Source organism: Pempheris klunzingeri, chromosome 10, assembly GCF_042242105.1.
Source record: "Pempheris klunzingeri isolate RE-2024b chromosome 10, fPemKlu1.hap1, whole genome shotgun sequence".
NCBI lineage: Eukaryota > Metazoa > Chordata > Actinopteri > Acropomatiformes > Pempheridae > Pempheris > Pempheris klunzingeri.
In genome coordinates, this window is record NC_092021.1 from 26,458,355 (window position 1) to 26,474,186 (window position 15,832).

General features: G+C 48.4%; 1 protein-coding gene across 1 annotated transcript in view; it reads left to right on the forward strand.

The window, feature by feature from the left end:
• The window catches only part of kalrna (kalirin RhoGEF kinase a), a 103,318-nt gene that overhangs the window by 85,077 nt on the left and 2,409 nt on the right, over positions 1 to 15,832 (forward strand). The window contains exons 41-60 of the mRNA XM_070838565.1: positions 3,754 to 3,960; positions 4,354 to 4,439; positions 5,631 to 5,777; positions 6,081 to 6,176; positions 7,090 to 7,208; positions 7,294 to 7,360; positions 7,483 to 7,586; positions 7,687 to 7,756; positions 7,882 to 7,968; positions 8,230 to 8,322; positions 8,413 to 8,463; positions 8,551 to 8,628; positions 8,742 to 8,927; positions 9,045 to 9,216; positions 9,668 to 9,885; positions 10,554 to 10,837; positions 13,596 to 13,758; positions 15,117 to 15,179; positions 15,296 to 15,323; positions 15,652 to 15,814. Coding sequence (XP_070694666.1) covers positions 3,754 to 3,960; positions 4,354 to 4,439; positions 5,631 to 5,777; positions 6,081 to 6,176; positions 7,090 to 7,208; positions 7,294 to 7,360; positions 7,483 to 7,586; positions 7,687 to 7,756; positions 7,882 to 7,968; positions 8,230 to 8,322; positions 8,413 to 8,463; positions 8,551 to 8,628; positions 8,742 to 8,927; positions 9,045 to 9,216; positions 9,668 to 9,885; positions 10,554 to 10,837; positions 13,596 to 13,758; positions 15,117 to 15,179; positions 15,296 to 15,323; positions 15,652 to 15,814 — 2,482 coding nt within the window. The remainder of the gene's footprint in view (positions 1 to 3,753; positions 3,961 to 4,353; positions 4,440 to 5,630; positions 5,778 to 6,080; positions 6,177 to 7,089; positions 7,209 to 7,293; positions 7,361 to 7,482; positions 7,587 to 7,686; positions 7,757 to 7,881; positions 7,969 to 8,229; positions 8,323 to 8,412; positions 8,464 to 8,550; positions 8,629 to 8,741; positions 8,928 to 9,044; positions 9,217 to 9,667; positions 9,886 to 10,553; positions 10,838 to 13,595; positions 13,759 to 15,116; positions 15,180 to 15,295; positions 15,324 to 15,651; positions 15,815 to 15,832) is intronic.

Here is a 15,832-nt window from a genome sequence, read left to right on the forward strand (position 1 = left end):
ATCTGACTTCAGGTTCTGACCTTATTACCGTCTGTAGGATGATGGTGTGTGTGTGTGTGTGTGGATGGTGTGTGTGTGGATGGTGTGTGTGTGTGTGTGTGTGTGTGTGTGTGTGTGTGTGTGTGTGTGTGTGTGTGTGTGTGTGTGTGTGTGTGTGTGTGTGGATAATGGTGTGTGTGTGTGTGTGTGACGTATATAAAATCATGTGTTGTCACCAGGAACAGATAGAAGACCAGGAACCTGGATGTGTGGGTCATGAATGGAGGCTGCACGTCTGACTCTTTGTCACCTTTGTCCCACTGGTGTGAAAAAGTTTTTTAAAAAAAGCCCCTCCCTCAGTGAGAGCATGACTGTGACTGTCCTGTAGAGCTTTCAGCTGCTCCGTCCACTGAGGGAGGGTGTGTGTGTGTTTTCTCTCTCTGAGGTCAAGTGTGCACCTCAAAGCTCAGTGAGCAGTGTGCTCCTGCTAACAGCTGCTCCTGGTGAAGTGATGAAGGAGGAGAAGTTCAAGCAGCAGTGTCTTCTCAGTGTGTGTGTGTGTGTGTGTGTGTGTGTGTGTGTGCACTCAAGCCCTTAATGAGTTTCTGTGGTCGGCCTGCTGTCAAAGCGCTCACACACACACACACACACAGGTGTACAGGTGACCTCTGACATGTCTCGCTCTCTTAGAAACACATGAGTGGTTTTGCTCGGTGGCACTTTGGGGAGGAACCACTGACGCACTGGGACAGAACTGTGGGCTGGTCCCATCAGTCAGCTACCAGCCTGCAGGCTCCTCCTCATCGTTCAGACTCAGAAACACACCTGACCTCAGGTCTGAACAGTGCGTCTGTACTCCACATGGATCTGATTAATAATTATTCATTAACTCTGAAGGTGACCAGTGAAACTATTTGATGTTGTGTAATGTCCAATGAACTGTTTTAATCAGTCTGTAAGAAAGAAATGAACGAAGCGAGGCTGCAGTCACTCATGTTTTCAGCCATTTTTCCAGTGTTTGCAGTTATTGTTTTAGTTTGTGTCTGTCTGTCTGTCTGTCTGTCTGTCTGTCTGTCTGGGGTGGTGTCACCCTGGTGGTGTGGGTTAGGATCATCTCGTTCAGCAGAGATGAAGCAGCCTGGCTGATCGACACGCGGCTGAACTCCAGGCTGAAAGTGAACTTTAGTTGTTCAAGCACAAAGAAATTCTCTCTGTGGCTGATTAAGGAGGTCAAAGACCAACAAAGTGGTGTGTGTGTGTGTGTGTGTGTGTGTGTGTGTGTGTGTGTGTGTGTGTGTGTGTGTGTGTGTGTGTTTGGTTAATATAAAATGGAGAGTACTGTATGTGCCCTAGGTGTGTGCAGATAGACTTCCTATGAGTCGCTGGGGGTGAATGAAGTGTTGTCGATGTGCTCAGCAGCAGGACGTCAGGCCTCATTACTCCTCTCTGCAGTGTCACTTTGTTCTGGAGTTAGTCTTGACGGAGGAAGAGGAACGGAGGCACCTTCATGGCTGTGGGTGACCTTGGCCGCTGTTTTGAACGGAGAGTTTTATCTCTGCTGACACAGTCAGATAACAAACAAAACTACCACTGATGCAGAGTCCTTAACCCACAGAGCCCCACAGCGGGGAGGGAGGAGGCGTGAGAGGCGGGATGTTTTTACAGAACTCCAGTGTTTGTAAACCTGGGCCCTACTTTTATGTGTTTTTGAAGAGCTTCTCAGTTGCTGCAGTGGCTGTACTGTAATCTTCCAGGGCAATTACATCCCATCACAGTAGGTCCACTAAAAGAGCTTGTTTGATCCACTGACAGGCTCAGAGTGTTATTCTAAGTGTGTGACAGCATCATGGAAAGGATCCCTACAGAGAGAGACCTGGAAGATCCTTCTGGTTTAACCACAAACAGCTGTTGTTTTGCCTTTTACAACCCCACCAGACTCCATTGACAAAAACAGCGATTTTACCTTGAAGAGCCCAGGCTTTGCTGGTCCACTGCTTCCTTGGTTGGTTAATTTGTTTGTGCTCTATTGTTTGTTTTCTTTATTGTGTTGCATCTTCACTAACTCTTTAAAACATCTAAGTCACTTAATAACACAAATAAACTAACTGATCGAGGCCGTGCTAGACCAGCAACTACTGTGTAAAATTAGTGCTTTTGTCAATGGAGTTTGGTGGGCGTGAATAAAAAGGATCTCTGTAGGGATCCTTTCCGTTATGTTGGCAAACACGTAGAATAACAATCTGAGCCTGTCGGTGGCAAAACCAAGCTATTTTAGTGAAGAGTGAACTTTGATCTGGTGCCACTGAAGGATTACAGGATAATGACAAATGATGACTTCTCAAAGCCAAACTTGCAGTAAATGTTGCTCAGAAGCCAACATGGCACTGTAGGATAATCTCACCCCCCACAAACACACGGTGGTCTTCCTGAACGTCGTTGGTGCTGCTGACCTGCTGTGGCCTCTTCTGCTTGTGATCCAGGAAGTGAAAGTGATTCTGCTGATCTGATCTTAGAGGGAACTTTGTCACAGAAATAACAGAAATCACATGTTTGTTGTTTCTCTTTCTCAGAAACGTTTGTGTTCAGAGACGGTCAGATAAAGAGAGGAGGAGGAGGAGGAGGATGGAGGGCATGAATAGATAACTAGGGAGAGGAATGAATGAATGAATGAATGCAAACCAAACAGTAAAACACAAGCGTGGCGCTCGTCCATCACCTCCGGAGGAACCACGACCCTCAACTTTTCACTCCCCGTCTGAAACACACACTCATACTGTACACCCAACCCCACAGCAGCCACAGCCCATCGCTCCCAGCCGGCGTGAGTGCAGCTGATCCACCACACTCCTGACACATGACTCCCGTTTCTCCCACACACACACACACACACACACACACAGAGTCAGTTGTGTGTTGGATGTTTCAGGCTTTGCAGCAGAGATGAAGCAGTGAATAACTTCAGGCCTGCTGGGCCCAGACAGGTCGGACTATGTCCTGATGTACTGATGTCATGCCCTGTAACTCTGAATATTCGATATAATCTCAGCGGCCGACGTGTCTCGTCTGTTTGAGAACATTTATTTCCTGCTTCCTGGTCGTCTTTATCTCTAAACACGATGAAATGCGTCCTTTAATATTCAGCTGTGTGTGTCTTCCTGTCATTTCCATTTAACTGATGAGCAGAGCTGCTAGCTGACAGGAGGACCTGTGTGTCTGAAGTGACCGTGCTGGTGTGGCAGATTAACAAGTGCTCCTGAACACAAGCTGGGTGGGAATGAAAGACTTCTAAAGTTCATTCTGACTCCAAAACATGAATTGCGTTTGTTTTTATTATTATCAGTCTTTGCTGAAACTCAAATGTATGGTCATTATTACAATCTCACAGTGAAATCAAAGATATCTGATCTTATATTTATGACCATTTAAGTCTAAATGTTCCATATCTGCAGCTGAACACGCAGCACAGAGACTCTGACTGATTTATTGAAGTGAGCGACGTGTTGAAAACCTGCTTGTTTGCAGTGATGTGATAAATGATCGACGGTATCTCGACGTGCGAGCTGAACGTTCCTGTCTGCTGATTTAACACGACTGTAAATGTACTGGGAGAGCAGCTTCTGTTTGTGGAGTCCTCAACTTCCTCTATTTTCATCTGCAAAGCACCATGAAGAGCATTTAAATCCTGTGCCAGGAAAGATTTGAACTTCAGAAGAGAAAACAGGATTATTTGTTGCAGTGGAGGCAGATCTCTAAACCTGACGTGCTTCTTTACAGAAAACTATCCCGTCGGCAGCTCTGATGGGAAGACGGAGTCTGTGGCGAACCTCCAGCCCCAGCCGTCCCTCAGCTCGCTGCAGTCCAGCTCTCCGGGTCCCAAACGCTCCGGAAACACTCTGAGAAAATGGCTGACCAGTCCGGTCCGCCGCCTCAGCCACGGCAGCTCCGTCAAGAAACTCCCCAACAACAAACAGAAGAAGACGGGTAAGACTCAGACTCAGGAGGGGCTGCAGCTCCACAGAGACCAGCACTGGACTCTGTCACATTCTGCTTTAGATCGTCTGTCCATTGTTTTCACTTCATCCCAGTCTGGTAACGCTGCTCCAAGTAGAACCTGCTGTGTGGTTCAGCATTTGAATTTCAGTTTTTGCATCCATGTTATCAAACTGGCTCAGTAAACAAAAGGCATGTGGACATTATGGATCTCATAGAAAGTCCATGTAAATTAGTCTTTGCAGTGGAAAAAGTAGCTAATTTACTGTCAGAGTTTTCAGACGCACATTCGTGCTTCATCACCTGCATCACACATCCAGGTTTTCAGAATCTAACTTCAAACTGAATCCTCAAATCCAGTAACGGCAGCATGTAACTCCACAGGACCGGGATCGGGCCGGGAGGAGAGCAGGAAGAGCATCGACCTGGGACAGCCTGACCTCGCCCTGCAGGACGACATCATCGATGAGGTGGGCGGTTTGGTTCCTTCAGTGAATGATGCTTCACACACACAGCTCAGAGTCGGTGTCTTTTCTACAGAAGATGTTCTGGCAAAACCCAGAATGATAACAGAGCCTCTGTGCAGCGTTTGTCTCCCCCCTCTGGCCGAGAGAGTGATCACTCAAACACATGAGGTTTATTTATTATCAGTTCTTATCTGGAGCATTAGAAACACTGCTTCACTGCCTCCACCCAGCTCTGGTAAACCACCTGCTGCTCAGGACGTCAGGAGCATCAGCAGCACAGTGTGTCGTCCTGCACTCTAAATATATAATAGTTAGATTAGTTAGCGGTTGACTGGCTGTAAATCTGATGCTCGTTAGCTCTTTGATATGTGCAGCAGGGACTGGAAGCTGCTGCTCGCCTCCTCTTGATTGACAGGTTTTAATGTAACCTAAAACCTGAGTCACTGCACGATGTTCATGTTCATGGTGTTTGTAGGCAAAGAGTTATCTGGTCAGAGCGGCATCATGGGAGCTGTGATGAGGCGGACAGATATGAACCCTGATTGGTCGTTTAAAGGAGCTTTGGGGGGGGGGGGGGGGGGGGCATGCCATGGAAGTATAAAGACAGTTATTACTTGCACTAGTTGTATGTGAGAGGATTCTTTCTGTGTGACACATTTAGAGGAAAATCGAACCTTTTTTCACTCACGTCATTGACTGGATGTAAAGATGGACGACATGAGTGAAGCCACAACATCTGGACCCCCCCTGGTGGCTGTGAACATGTGATGTTTTAGTTCTTGGTTTGTTCAAAGAAGATATTTAGATTAATAACTGCATATTTGTAAGCTGGGAATCCAAATCGTCCCTTCTGTTCAGTGAGGACACGAGTCAGTGAGGGAAGGGGAACAGAAATAAGGACAATAAGTAACGTTGAACAGATTTCTGTTCATCAGACTGAATCAGACTCAAAGCTGCTGATGTTTGTGCTGCAGGAGTGACAGCATTAGTCCTGAGAGCAGAGAAGCATGTGACCACATCTCTGTGTGCTGATGGATGTGACTTTACACTCAGACCTTCTTATCTGCGACTCATCACCGCTTCCCCGAACTCAGCAGATAAACGCCTGCCTGTTACTCACAGACCGCACAGACAGATAACACCAGTAGTGAAATGTGACGTGTGATTTTGTGACCCCCCCCCCCCCTCCCTCAGAGAGTCCTCAGCAAGGACGGGAACCTCCTCTCGAAGACGTCCTCTGGGATGCAGAGCGGCGGGGAGGAGGAGCAGGACGAGGAGGCTCACACCCCTCTGCCTCCCCCCATGGAGATCATCAAGGACCCCTCGGCTCAGGATGACAAGGTGGGGGAGGGACGGAGGGCGATGTTCATGTAGAGTGTTAAGGCTGCGTCTGTCAGACCTCCAGCTGCTTCCTGCTGATGTTTTCACTTTATTCTCTTATTTCTTTTTTTCACTGAATCACTTTAAAGTCTTGTTGTTCTGATGAATCTGTGTTCTGATGGATGTCCAGGCTCTGCTGCTGTCCTCTGCTCACTAACAGCTTCTCCTCTGCTCCAACTCTTCCTCCCTTCTTCCTCCCCTCTTCCCTCCCTCACTCCCAATCCTTCTGACTTGCTGTTGCTGTTGCTCCTCTTCCTCTCTCAGTCTTCGTCCTTGCTAACGTCTCTGCAGTCGTCCTCTGAGGTGCCCAGCGCTGCAGAGCTGGTTAGCGCCATAGAAAAACTGGTTAAAACCAAGATGGTGAGTGTGTTTGTGTGAATGTGAGCGTGTTTGAATAGGATAACCAGATTAACAGTCATGTACAGTATCGTGTGTCTGTACTCAGTGTTCAGGCTTCAGTAGAGGCCTGTTGGTGTGGATACAGACTGTGCTCAGATCTTAAATCATAGACAGGAAACACACACTGCTGCTCAGTGGGACCAACACTTCCCAGGATATCTATCTCTTCCTCATGTCCAGAAGTCTCTTCCTCCATCACAGGGAGAAGATGCTCGTTATACTTCAGTGATAGTCTCTGCATCCATCCGTACATCTTCACCTCACCTCCATCCACCTTTCATTTAGGCAGCATTTTGCTTTAATAAGAGCCAAAAAGGCCTAAACGTCTGTTTCTGTCAGATCAAATCTCACAGTGAGCTGATGAAAGTATATATTATATATAGTAGAAGGAAGCAGCTCCTCACTCTGAACACTTTGGAACAACAGTATGCTGCTCCAGGTGGGACTTAAGTTACAGGGGGGGGCAGTAATTGTTGCTGTACACAGTAAGTAAATGACCCAAATATGGTGTCTGGACCGGATTTAATACTCCGGGAGCTGTCGGACATGTTCGGTCTGCAGCATCCCGTCACAGTGAAGCAGTGTGTGAACGTGCCCATTTATATTTATAAGCTCAGGGTGTGTGTGTGTGTGTGTGTGTGTGTGTGTGTGTGTGTGTGTGTGTGTGTGGCCTGGAACAAAGCTCAGTGGGACAGGACATATGATGTTGGAGAGAGTTGGAGCAGACTGTAACCTACTTTAGGAAACTAGTGAGAAAGTTCTGCGGTATGAAAGGACGTCTGGACTCTCTGCTGCCCTCTGCTGTCACTGAGGAACCTCATTGTTCTGCTCGTGGGATGTTCTAAACACCGACTCTGTCCTCTCCTCTCGTCAGACTCTGGAGCCGGGAGCGTACCCCGGCTTCTCCTCCCTGACCCCCCCAGAGCAGACCACCCCGGTGCAGCCGCGAAACCCCGAGCTGGAGCAGAGAGCCAAAGCCATGAGGGGGCGGATGTGAGTACTGCAGCCTGTCCCACCACCATGTTTAGCACCCAGACTGCCCCCTTCAGCTGGTCTCACTGTTCCTTCTGCTCCTCAGGTTTGTTCTCAACGAGCTGATTCAGACGGAGAAGGACTACGTCAAAGACCTGGGCATCGTGGTGGAGGTGTGTCTGTCTTACATCAGGGTTTTATACCTGGATCAGTCAGTCTGTCACCTGGACAGCAGCCTCGGCAGTCTGTAATGTGACTGACCGACCCTCTGTGCCCCCCCCCCCCCATCCTGCAGGGCTTCATGAAGAAGATCGAGGAGAAGGGCGTCCCCGACGACATGAAAGGAAAAGACAAGATCGTGTTCGGGAACATCCACCAGATCTACGACTGGCACAGAGAGTGAGTTCAGGGGCCGGACCGGGGGGGTGATGGTGATGGTGGTGGGGGGGTCAGGAGGAGACTGTGCTGCCCGCTAACGTCCCTCTGTCTGCTCCCCCAGCTTCTTCGTTGGGGAGCTGGAGAAATGTCTGGAGGACCACGAGCACCTCCCAGAGCTCTTCATCAAACATGTGAGTGGACGATGAAGATGATTTCTGCTATTACAATATATTTGACCTGGTACCCCCCCACCCCACCCCCCACCTGTTCCTGTGCTCTGCTCTCTGAAGTGTGTGTGTGTGTGTGTGTGTTCCAGGAGAGGAGACTCCACATGTATGTGGTTTACTGTCAGAATAAGCCCAAGTCAGAGTTCATCGTAGCAGAATATGACACATACTTTGATGTAAGTGATGTTTTCACTCTTCATCTCACTTTATCAGCCTCTTCTTTCTGTTTTCTGTTCTAATTTAGCAAAAATTTAGCATCAATGGAACATTTTAGAGACTGTTTTGTTGTCTTATCTGGTGTATTTGATGTTTAACTGATGAAAGAACATTTGATGTATAATATATATATATGTGTGTGTAATATCTGATGATATTTGTCTAACTCCTATCAGACATATGGATGAAAACGCCGTATTGATTGTCTTATTGTCTTCCAGGGGATCCAGCAGGACATCCAGTCCAGGTTGACCATCAGTGACTTCCTCATCAAACCGATCCAGAGAATCACCAAATACCAGCTGCTGCTGAAGGTAACACGTGCTCACGTTTCCTTACTGAAGGTCAGAGCGGACCGCCGGGCAGCGTCATGTGTTAAACGGTGTGGTCGTGTTTGTCCACAGGACTTCCTGAAGTTCAGCTGCAAGGCAGGAATGGACTGCGAGCAAATCGAGGTAAAGACTTGATTTGAAGTGGTGAAATGTCTCAGCTCTGTCCTGCATGTCCAGGACGTAACCAAACCCTCTCTGTGGCTCCTACAGAAAGCTGTGGATCTGATGTCTCAGGTGCCTAAACTGTGTAATGACATGATGAACTTGGGTCGGCTGCAGGGGTACGAGGTACGATCACTTCCTGTTCTGCTGCTTGATAACAGATGTGTAAAGACTGTGTTCCAGCAGCCGCTAAAAACATTCCTAATATAATAACCTGGAGCTCTGGGATGTCTCTGCAGGGTAAACTGACCTGTCAGGGCAAACTGCTGCAGCAGGAGACCTTCTTTGTGACGGAGCAGGACGCCGGCGTCCTGTCGCGCTCCAAAGAACGACGAGTGTTCCTCTTCGAGCAGATCGTCATCTTCAGCGAGCTGCTCAGGAAAGGATCGTCCACGCCGGGGTACCAGTTTAAGAAGAGCATCAAGGTGTGCAGAGGACGGGGCTCTTCTTCTGGGGGGAACCGTTCTGTAACACAGCAGCACATCCAGTTAGGAAATCATGCTTCTTAGAAATAAAGAAATCTCTGCGTCCCCCCCCCACAGGTATCGTACCTGGGTCTGGAGGAGAGTGTGGATAACGATCCCTGTAAGTTCGTCCTGTCGTGTCGCGGCTCGTCGGAGCGTTTCACCCTGCAGGCGGCCAACGTCGACATCAAGCAGGTCTGGGTCCGACACATCCAGGAAGTCCTGGACGCTCAGAGCAACTTCCTGTCTGGTGAGAAACACACACACACACACACACACACACACTAATAGATCCTCTGTTTATCTGTTTATATGCACATCAAAAGGCCAAAATCAGGACCTCAGCTACCTGTTTAACTTTCTGGTATTTTACAACTTTAAAGATTTTTTTAAAGGTGAGAGAGGTCATTTTCTCACTGTTCCACATGTTTCACTGAGCAAAACAGTTGTTTGCATCAGAAATCAGATACTTGGCTGTGGGAAAGCTCAGTGAAAAGAGGGTTGTGTTTTTTTAATTAACTTTGGTGTGAACATATGAAACTGAAGGAAAAGAAACCGAAGAGAGGCAAATACAGTTAAATCAGTCAGCTGCATTTGTTGGTGTCATGTAAAGTGTATTAGAACATGCAAAAACTGTCACCTGGAAACCTGACATGACACCACAGAAGAAGAGTATGACTGTCCCCTCTGTGTGATCGCAGCTCTCCAGTCTCCCATCGAGTACCAGAAGGAGAAGAGCGGGGGGTGCGGCAGCTCCTCTCTGACCAGAAACCGCTCGTCCTCGGGCAACCGGCCGGTCATGTCGTCCCACAGCCGGCCGTCCTCGGCGGTCGGCCTCGGCGACAAGGAGGGGGAGAGAGGGAGGAGCCAGATGAAAGTGTCTACCTCCAACGGCGGTTCGTCGTGTTTCGAGTCCAGGGTGAGTTCCTGCAGACGCCTGGGAGAGGAACACCTTCAGCCTCCTCAGTAAACCTGTGACATCTGGGGGTTCATTCTGCCTCTGAGCACAGACGGTGGTGAAGTGGGGCATGAAGCTGGCTGTGCCTGGTACCTGTCCCGGAAAGCCAAGGTTAAAATCTGGGCTACTGCAGGTGTAGCAGCGTACTGTGTGGCTTTATAGATATATATACGTACCAGGCTGCTCTCTCTCTGCCCTACTTTGACTGAGAACCCTTCGCTGTCTGCAGGAGGCCACAGCTCTGCTCACTCAGCCTGTCCTCCCCCCATGGAAGCACCTTGACCCTCATTAAGGGAGAACTGCTCCTCAGGACAGGGCTTTTAAACTTAAAGTGTGTCGTGCTGCTCCAGCTTGTTCTGGCTCTGTCGTCTGTCCTGCACAGCCTCACTGTGTTCACACTGAGGCCACTTTTCACTGATTGTCATTGTGTCTCCTCCTCCTCCTCCTCCTCCTCCTCCTCCTCCCCCCCCTCGGTCCTGACCTCCCTGTGCTCCTCCTCAGGTTTGGCTCAGCTGTGATGGCGTCAGGACTGTTATCCAACCCTCATAGACACACCTTAACCTTGTCCTCCTCCCTCCTCTCTTGTGTTCTCCTCTCTTCTCCTTCCTCCTCCTCCTCCTCCTCCTCAGGACAGCGAGGGCGGCTGTAACGGCGTCTCCTCCACCATGCTGGTCAGCCAGGACTACTCTGCGCTCAAAGAGAATGAGATCTGTGTGAGTCAGGGGGAGACGGTCCAGATCCTGGCCACCAATCAGCAGAACATGTATCTTGTTTACCGGCCCGCCAACGTCCAGTCTCCTGCGGCCGAGGGCTGGGTGCCGGGCCACGTCCTGGGCCCCCCCACCAAGTCCATTAAAGACTCTTGTTCCACTTCCTCCTTCTCGGCAGCGGTGGCCGATGCCAACAACATCAAGTAAGTCCCCCCCCCGCCCCCCCCCACCCCACCCAGCACTTCTTTACCTGCAGACAGACGCACTTCTGGTTGGGCTCTGAACCAGCACTGGGATTGGATGAGAGGTTTGAGGTGAAAAAGGTCTGCACCCCCACTCCCACCCCCCCACCCCCGCTCCCTAACCGCTCACTGCCTCCGTCCTCACCCCTAACTCCCCTCCCTCCTCCTCCCTTCCTCTCCCTCCTCCCTTTAAGAACTGTTGGACCTCACAGGAGACTCTTTTTGCTGTCTGAAGTCGTCCCGTTGCTCCTCGGAGCCGAAGGTACAGACTGTCTGCTCTCTTACTGTCCACCAGGCTGCTGCAGTGACACTTTGATTTCTGAGCCATTGTCACTCGACGGCTCTGTGGCAACTACATGAACGTGGATTTCAGGCTTGCAGCTGAACTAGAACACACACACACACACACACACACTGATCACGTTCCACGTAAACGCGTTGTGAGGTCTTGTCCCACAGAAATAGACTGGGTAGGAAGCCCTGTAACTGTAGCTGAAAACCATAGACACTCATGTGGAGCTAAAACCGGACTATTATTTCAGTTCCTAACCCTGCTTTTGCTTCTTTTTTGTATATACACTTTTTCTTTTTACTGTTTTTGGAAAGAAAGAAATCTCACCTGGGGTGTTCAGGTGGACTCGGCCCCGTTCTCCGCAGTGGAGAAGATTTATTTTGTTGTCTGTGGCAATCTATACAGAAATTTGTGTTTATTCCTCTTGTTGTTTTTCTGCCTTGTTAATTATTATTTTATTTTACGGACAAAGTTGGATTTTTTTCCTCCTTCTTGTTGATTTGTGTTTGTTATGTCAGCAGTTCACTGTACAAAACTTCATTTTGATTTTTCGACTGAGACTCTAGAACATTCCTGAAAAAAAAAAATCCATTTTGCACTATTTAAGAAAAGATATGAATGGAGTCAGGCTGTGCAATATGTTGCATTTAAAGGCAACCATCAGGATTGTACTGTTGGTAGTCTAATAATAATGATTTAAAATGTATTTTAAATATGTAAAATAAACCTTTGGAGTGGAGCATGAGTTAGCGAGGCGACGTGACGGTGAAGTGGTTTTGTTCTGCGTTAGGCTGAAGGTGAGCAACAGTTTGTAGTTTTTAACATTTGTAAATAAACTACAACAGCAATCATGCCTCTGAGCGGTCTGCCTACTTCTGTGTGCACGGTCACTCTGATGGACGCCCACGTGTTTAAGGTGATCTCCTTTCTAGAGAGGATCCTCTGCAGGAGAGCAGACTGAAGCGAGTAGACGCAGCAGAAGAATGTGTGACTGTAAAATCTAAAATATAAAAAGACGAGCAGGTAGAAAACTGTCTGCACCTTTTTCCCCCCCGTGTGGTTCATTTCAGCTTCTTCTATTTGTTCTTATTGTAGTGTTTTAATTTCTGTTGGTTCTTTTCCTTTGTTTCAGTTTTTACTAACATCAACGGTTTGACACTCCACAGACGGGACAAACTGTCCGTTAAAGGGTTAAAGTGGGGAGAGACAGCAAAGTGTTCACAGCTGATAACTGTGAAAGTATCAATGATCGTTTGAAGTGTTGGTAAAGAAGAAGAGGCTCATGGAGGCCTGTGTGAGGTCACACTGTTTAAAGGTTTATCAAGAATCATCAACTATTCCCACTGTTCTCCTCACTGGTGGTGTACAGCACACCTGTCTGTCTGCCTGCCTGCCTGTCTGTCTGTCCCAGTCTAACTTTCTTCCTGTCTCAGAGTCAGAGCAGCGTCTCTGTCCCTCCTCCTCTCCTTTATCTTCATGGTTCCAGATGAGTCTGGCTGCAGCGTCAGGCCCCCCCGTCAGGACCCTCTGCTCCAGCACACGAGGACACTAACGTTCAGACTTACTGACAGACGGTGACGGGGCACAGGACGTATGGGGGGGGGTGTAAAAAGAGGAGCAGTTCTCCACCTCGGGGCTGTTTTCCATCAGGGTTGGAGCCTCTTTGGCTCTGACGTGACATCAGGTGTCACAGAATACAAGAGATCTCATATGTATGAGAACACTTCTTCTGTTTATCTCTTCAGAGGAGACAGTTTTCCCAATTTAGGAATAAAAGTGTTCTAGTATGAGGATGTTTAACACTTGGTCAGTCAGCTGCTAGCAGCGTAGTCAGTGGAGCGGGGGGGTGTTTAAAGGCTGTGGCCTCTAATCTGAGCCCTACGTTTGCTATCAGTCAGCTTAAACTGTAGCATCCTTAAGGTATTAATGTCATTCTGTTAGCTTCCTCCTACCTATGCAAATAGAAATGTAGGAGAAAAAAAACCTGAGGGAAACTCTGGTAACATTTCATCCCCACGACAGACGAGTCAGTCGGCTTTAACTGACGTTTTGTTTAGTCAAACTTTGGTGTAACTAGTTAAGTAAACTAATCTACATGGAACCAAACAGTGTGTGTGTTCCTCTGGTCTTTAATCAGTAGGTGTGTATAAATATAATGAAAATACAAGAAGACAGAAAAGAGAGAGAACAGAAATGAGTGAAGTGTTCGTCTCATCTCTCTCATGACGTCACAGTAGATAAGTTCATAAGAACCCGACCGCTCGGGGTCCAGGGGGTCCAGGGGGTCCAGGGGGTCCAGGGGGTCCAGAGGGTCCAGAGGAAGCCGTGACCTGACCGCCATGTTGCCTCTGCAGCCAGACTGAACTGGACGCCACTGAGCTTCCCTCTGATTGGCTGGTTGATGTTTCTTGTTCCTGTATCGTACAGGAAGTCTCTGTCATGGAACACACTGCGTGCCAGGAAGCGCGCAGAAGCCAAGGACGTCTCCTCGCTGGGGGTCAGAGGTCAGGAGAACGGCCTCCTCCGTAAGCCCAAAGAAACCACGCCCCCTCCCACGCTCGCCTCCCCCGCCACCAGGGCGAAGGGCAAAGTGAGTAAAGCAGGCCGACGGCGCACGCTGGTGATGTCATAAAACCCCTCACCTGCCCCCCCCCCCCCCCGCCCCACGTGGTTTTTATTTCTCCTCTTAACCCGTGTGTGTGTGTGTGTGTGTGTGTGTGTGTGTGTGTGTGTGTGTGTGCGCAGACCTGTAAACACACAGTGGTTGTGTGTTTCTCCTTGTGGTTCTCAACCTGCAGACACAGTTAGTGTGATGGAGAGAAAAGAGAATAATGAGAATAATGAATAATGACAACGAGGGTCATTCTGTGAGGCACCAGGTGTTAGAAATACTGGTGTGAGGTTTAAGATGTGAGCGGACAGTTTGAAGGGTAAAACACACAATGTGTAGATGATATAGAAACATTAGACTGTTGAGAACCACTAAAGTTTTAAAGTTTTCAAACTGCAAGTTTTATTTGGACCTTTTCTGTTTTCTCCCAAACCCTTAAATGCACTGACTGGAAAATAAAGTCTCTTTGTGTTTTTGTCTTGTGGTTTCTTTCTCCCTCCCTGTGCATGGATAGAGGTAGAATTCACCCACTCCTGGATTTAAGTTTGACTTTGTTGTATTAACCGGTGCTTCCTGTGTTGCTCTAACGTTGTGGACTAGTGTTCTGTGGATGTGAATCCTGACAGCAGCAGGTTTAATTCACCAAGAGGAGAAACACTGAACCGTACATGAAGGCTGCCTGCACCACGTGTGTGACGACATGGACTCACTCTGCTTAGCAGCTACAGTCTGTAAGCAGTAATGTTTAATCGACGTGAAGCCTGTCGAGGTTTATTCTGTGAGAAGCTTGTAGGAGATGAGGAAGGTGTACGTCAGCTCTTATTTACCTCTGGCTCTGAAATGAGATGATCCAAAACAGATGTAATGCTGGTGGAGCCTGAAGTCTGATGAACAGACAACACCTGGATGGTTAAGGACGTCACGGAGCCTTAATTCACAGCTAATATGGGCTTTTTTAGGGATCAGCATCAGGGAGACGGCTCTATTAAAGGACCGTGTTTGGTGAGTCGTTCTTCCTAAGAAGGAAAGGAAAGTAGAGGGTGACGAAGAGGTGATCTAGGTAATCTAGTTAGAAACCAGAAGGTCTCTCAGGTGAGTACCGGCCCAACAAACAGAACCTGGATTTACCTGTCGGCACGTGATGAACACACTCACTCCTAATATCCTCTTCATCCTCCTCACTTCTCTTGTTTCCTCTTCCTCTTCTTGACATGATCTGTCTCATCCATCTCTTCTTTTCTCTTGGAGCTTTATCCTCGTCTCTCTTTGTTCCAACTTGCATCTCACTCTTTCTTCTTCCACTCTTCTTCTTTCCTCTCCTCCTCCTCCTCCACCAGGAGATTCACACCTCAGATGAGTCCGACTGTGACGATGACCTCGACCCAAAGTCGGGCATGGAGGTAGACACACACACTTTACTTTGAAAATATCTAAAACCAGTGGAAGTAAATAATGTTGGAGAAGAACAGGAGCAGTGTTTTAGGTGATCTCACTAAAACTGTAATCTGTTTTCCAGCTTCTCAACCCAAACTTCATCCAGGAAGGTAAGAAGTCATCTGAGTCTGTTTATCAGCATGCCACACATCTTAAATGCTTCAATGACTGAAGCCAGAGTCCATCTGACTCTGTTAGCTGGGCCCCCAGCCCATGGCCCCCAGGACGAGCCAAACAGGCACCATATCGGCCAAAGCAGGATAGTATTTAATCCATGTGGAGCACAGTTATCAGGCCTGACTCCTGTCTGTCTGTCTGTCCGTCAGTTCACACAAACACTAGTGTGACCTGATGGGAGAAGTATGACATCAGTGTCAGTGTCACTTTTTAATCGTCTCGTAGCTGAAGCAGCAGGGTTCTGTCATGTTTTTCCTGCAGTGGCTCCAGAGTTCCTCGTCCCGCTGTCAGACGTGGTGTGTGCATTCGGGGAGACTGTGGTCCTCTGCTGTAAAGTCTGTGGACGCCCAAAACCCTCGGTCACCCTGAAGGGTCCCGACCAGAACCCGGTGACCAGCAACAGCCGCTTCACCATCGACATCAGGTACCAGGAGCGCCTGAA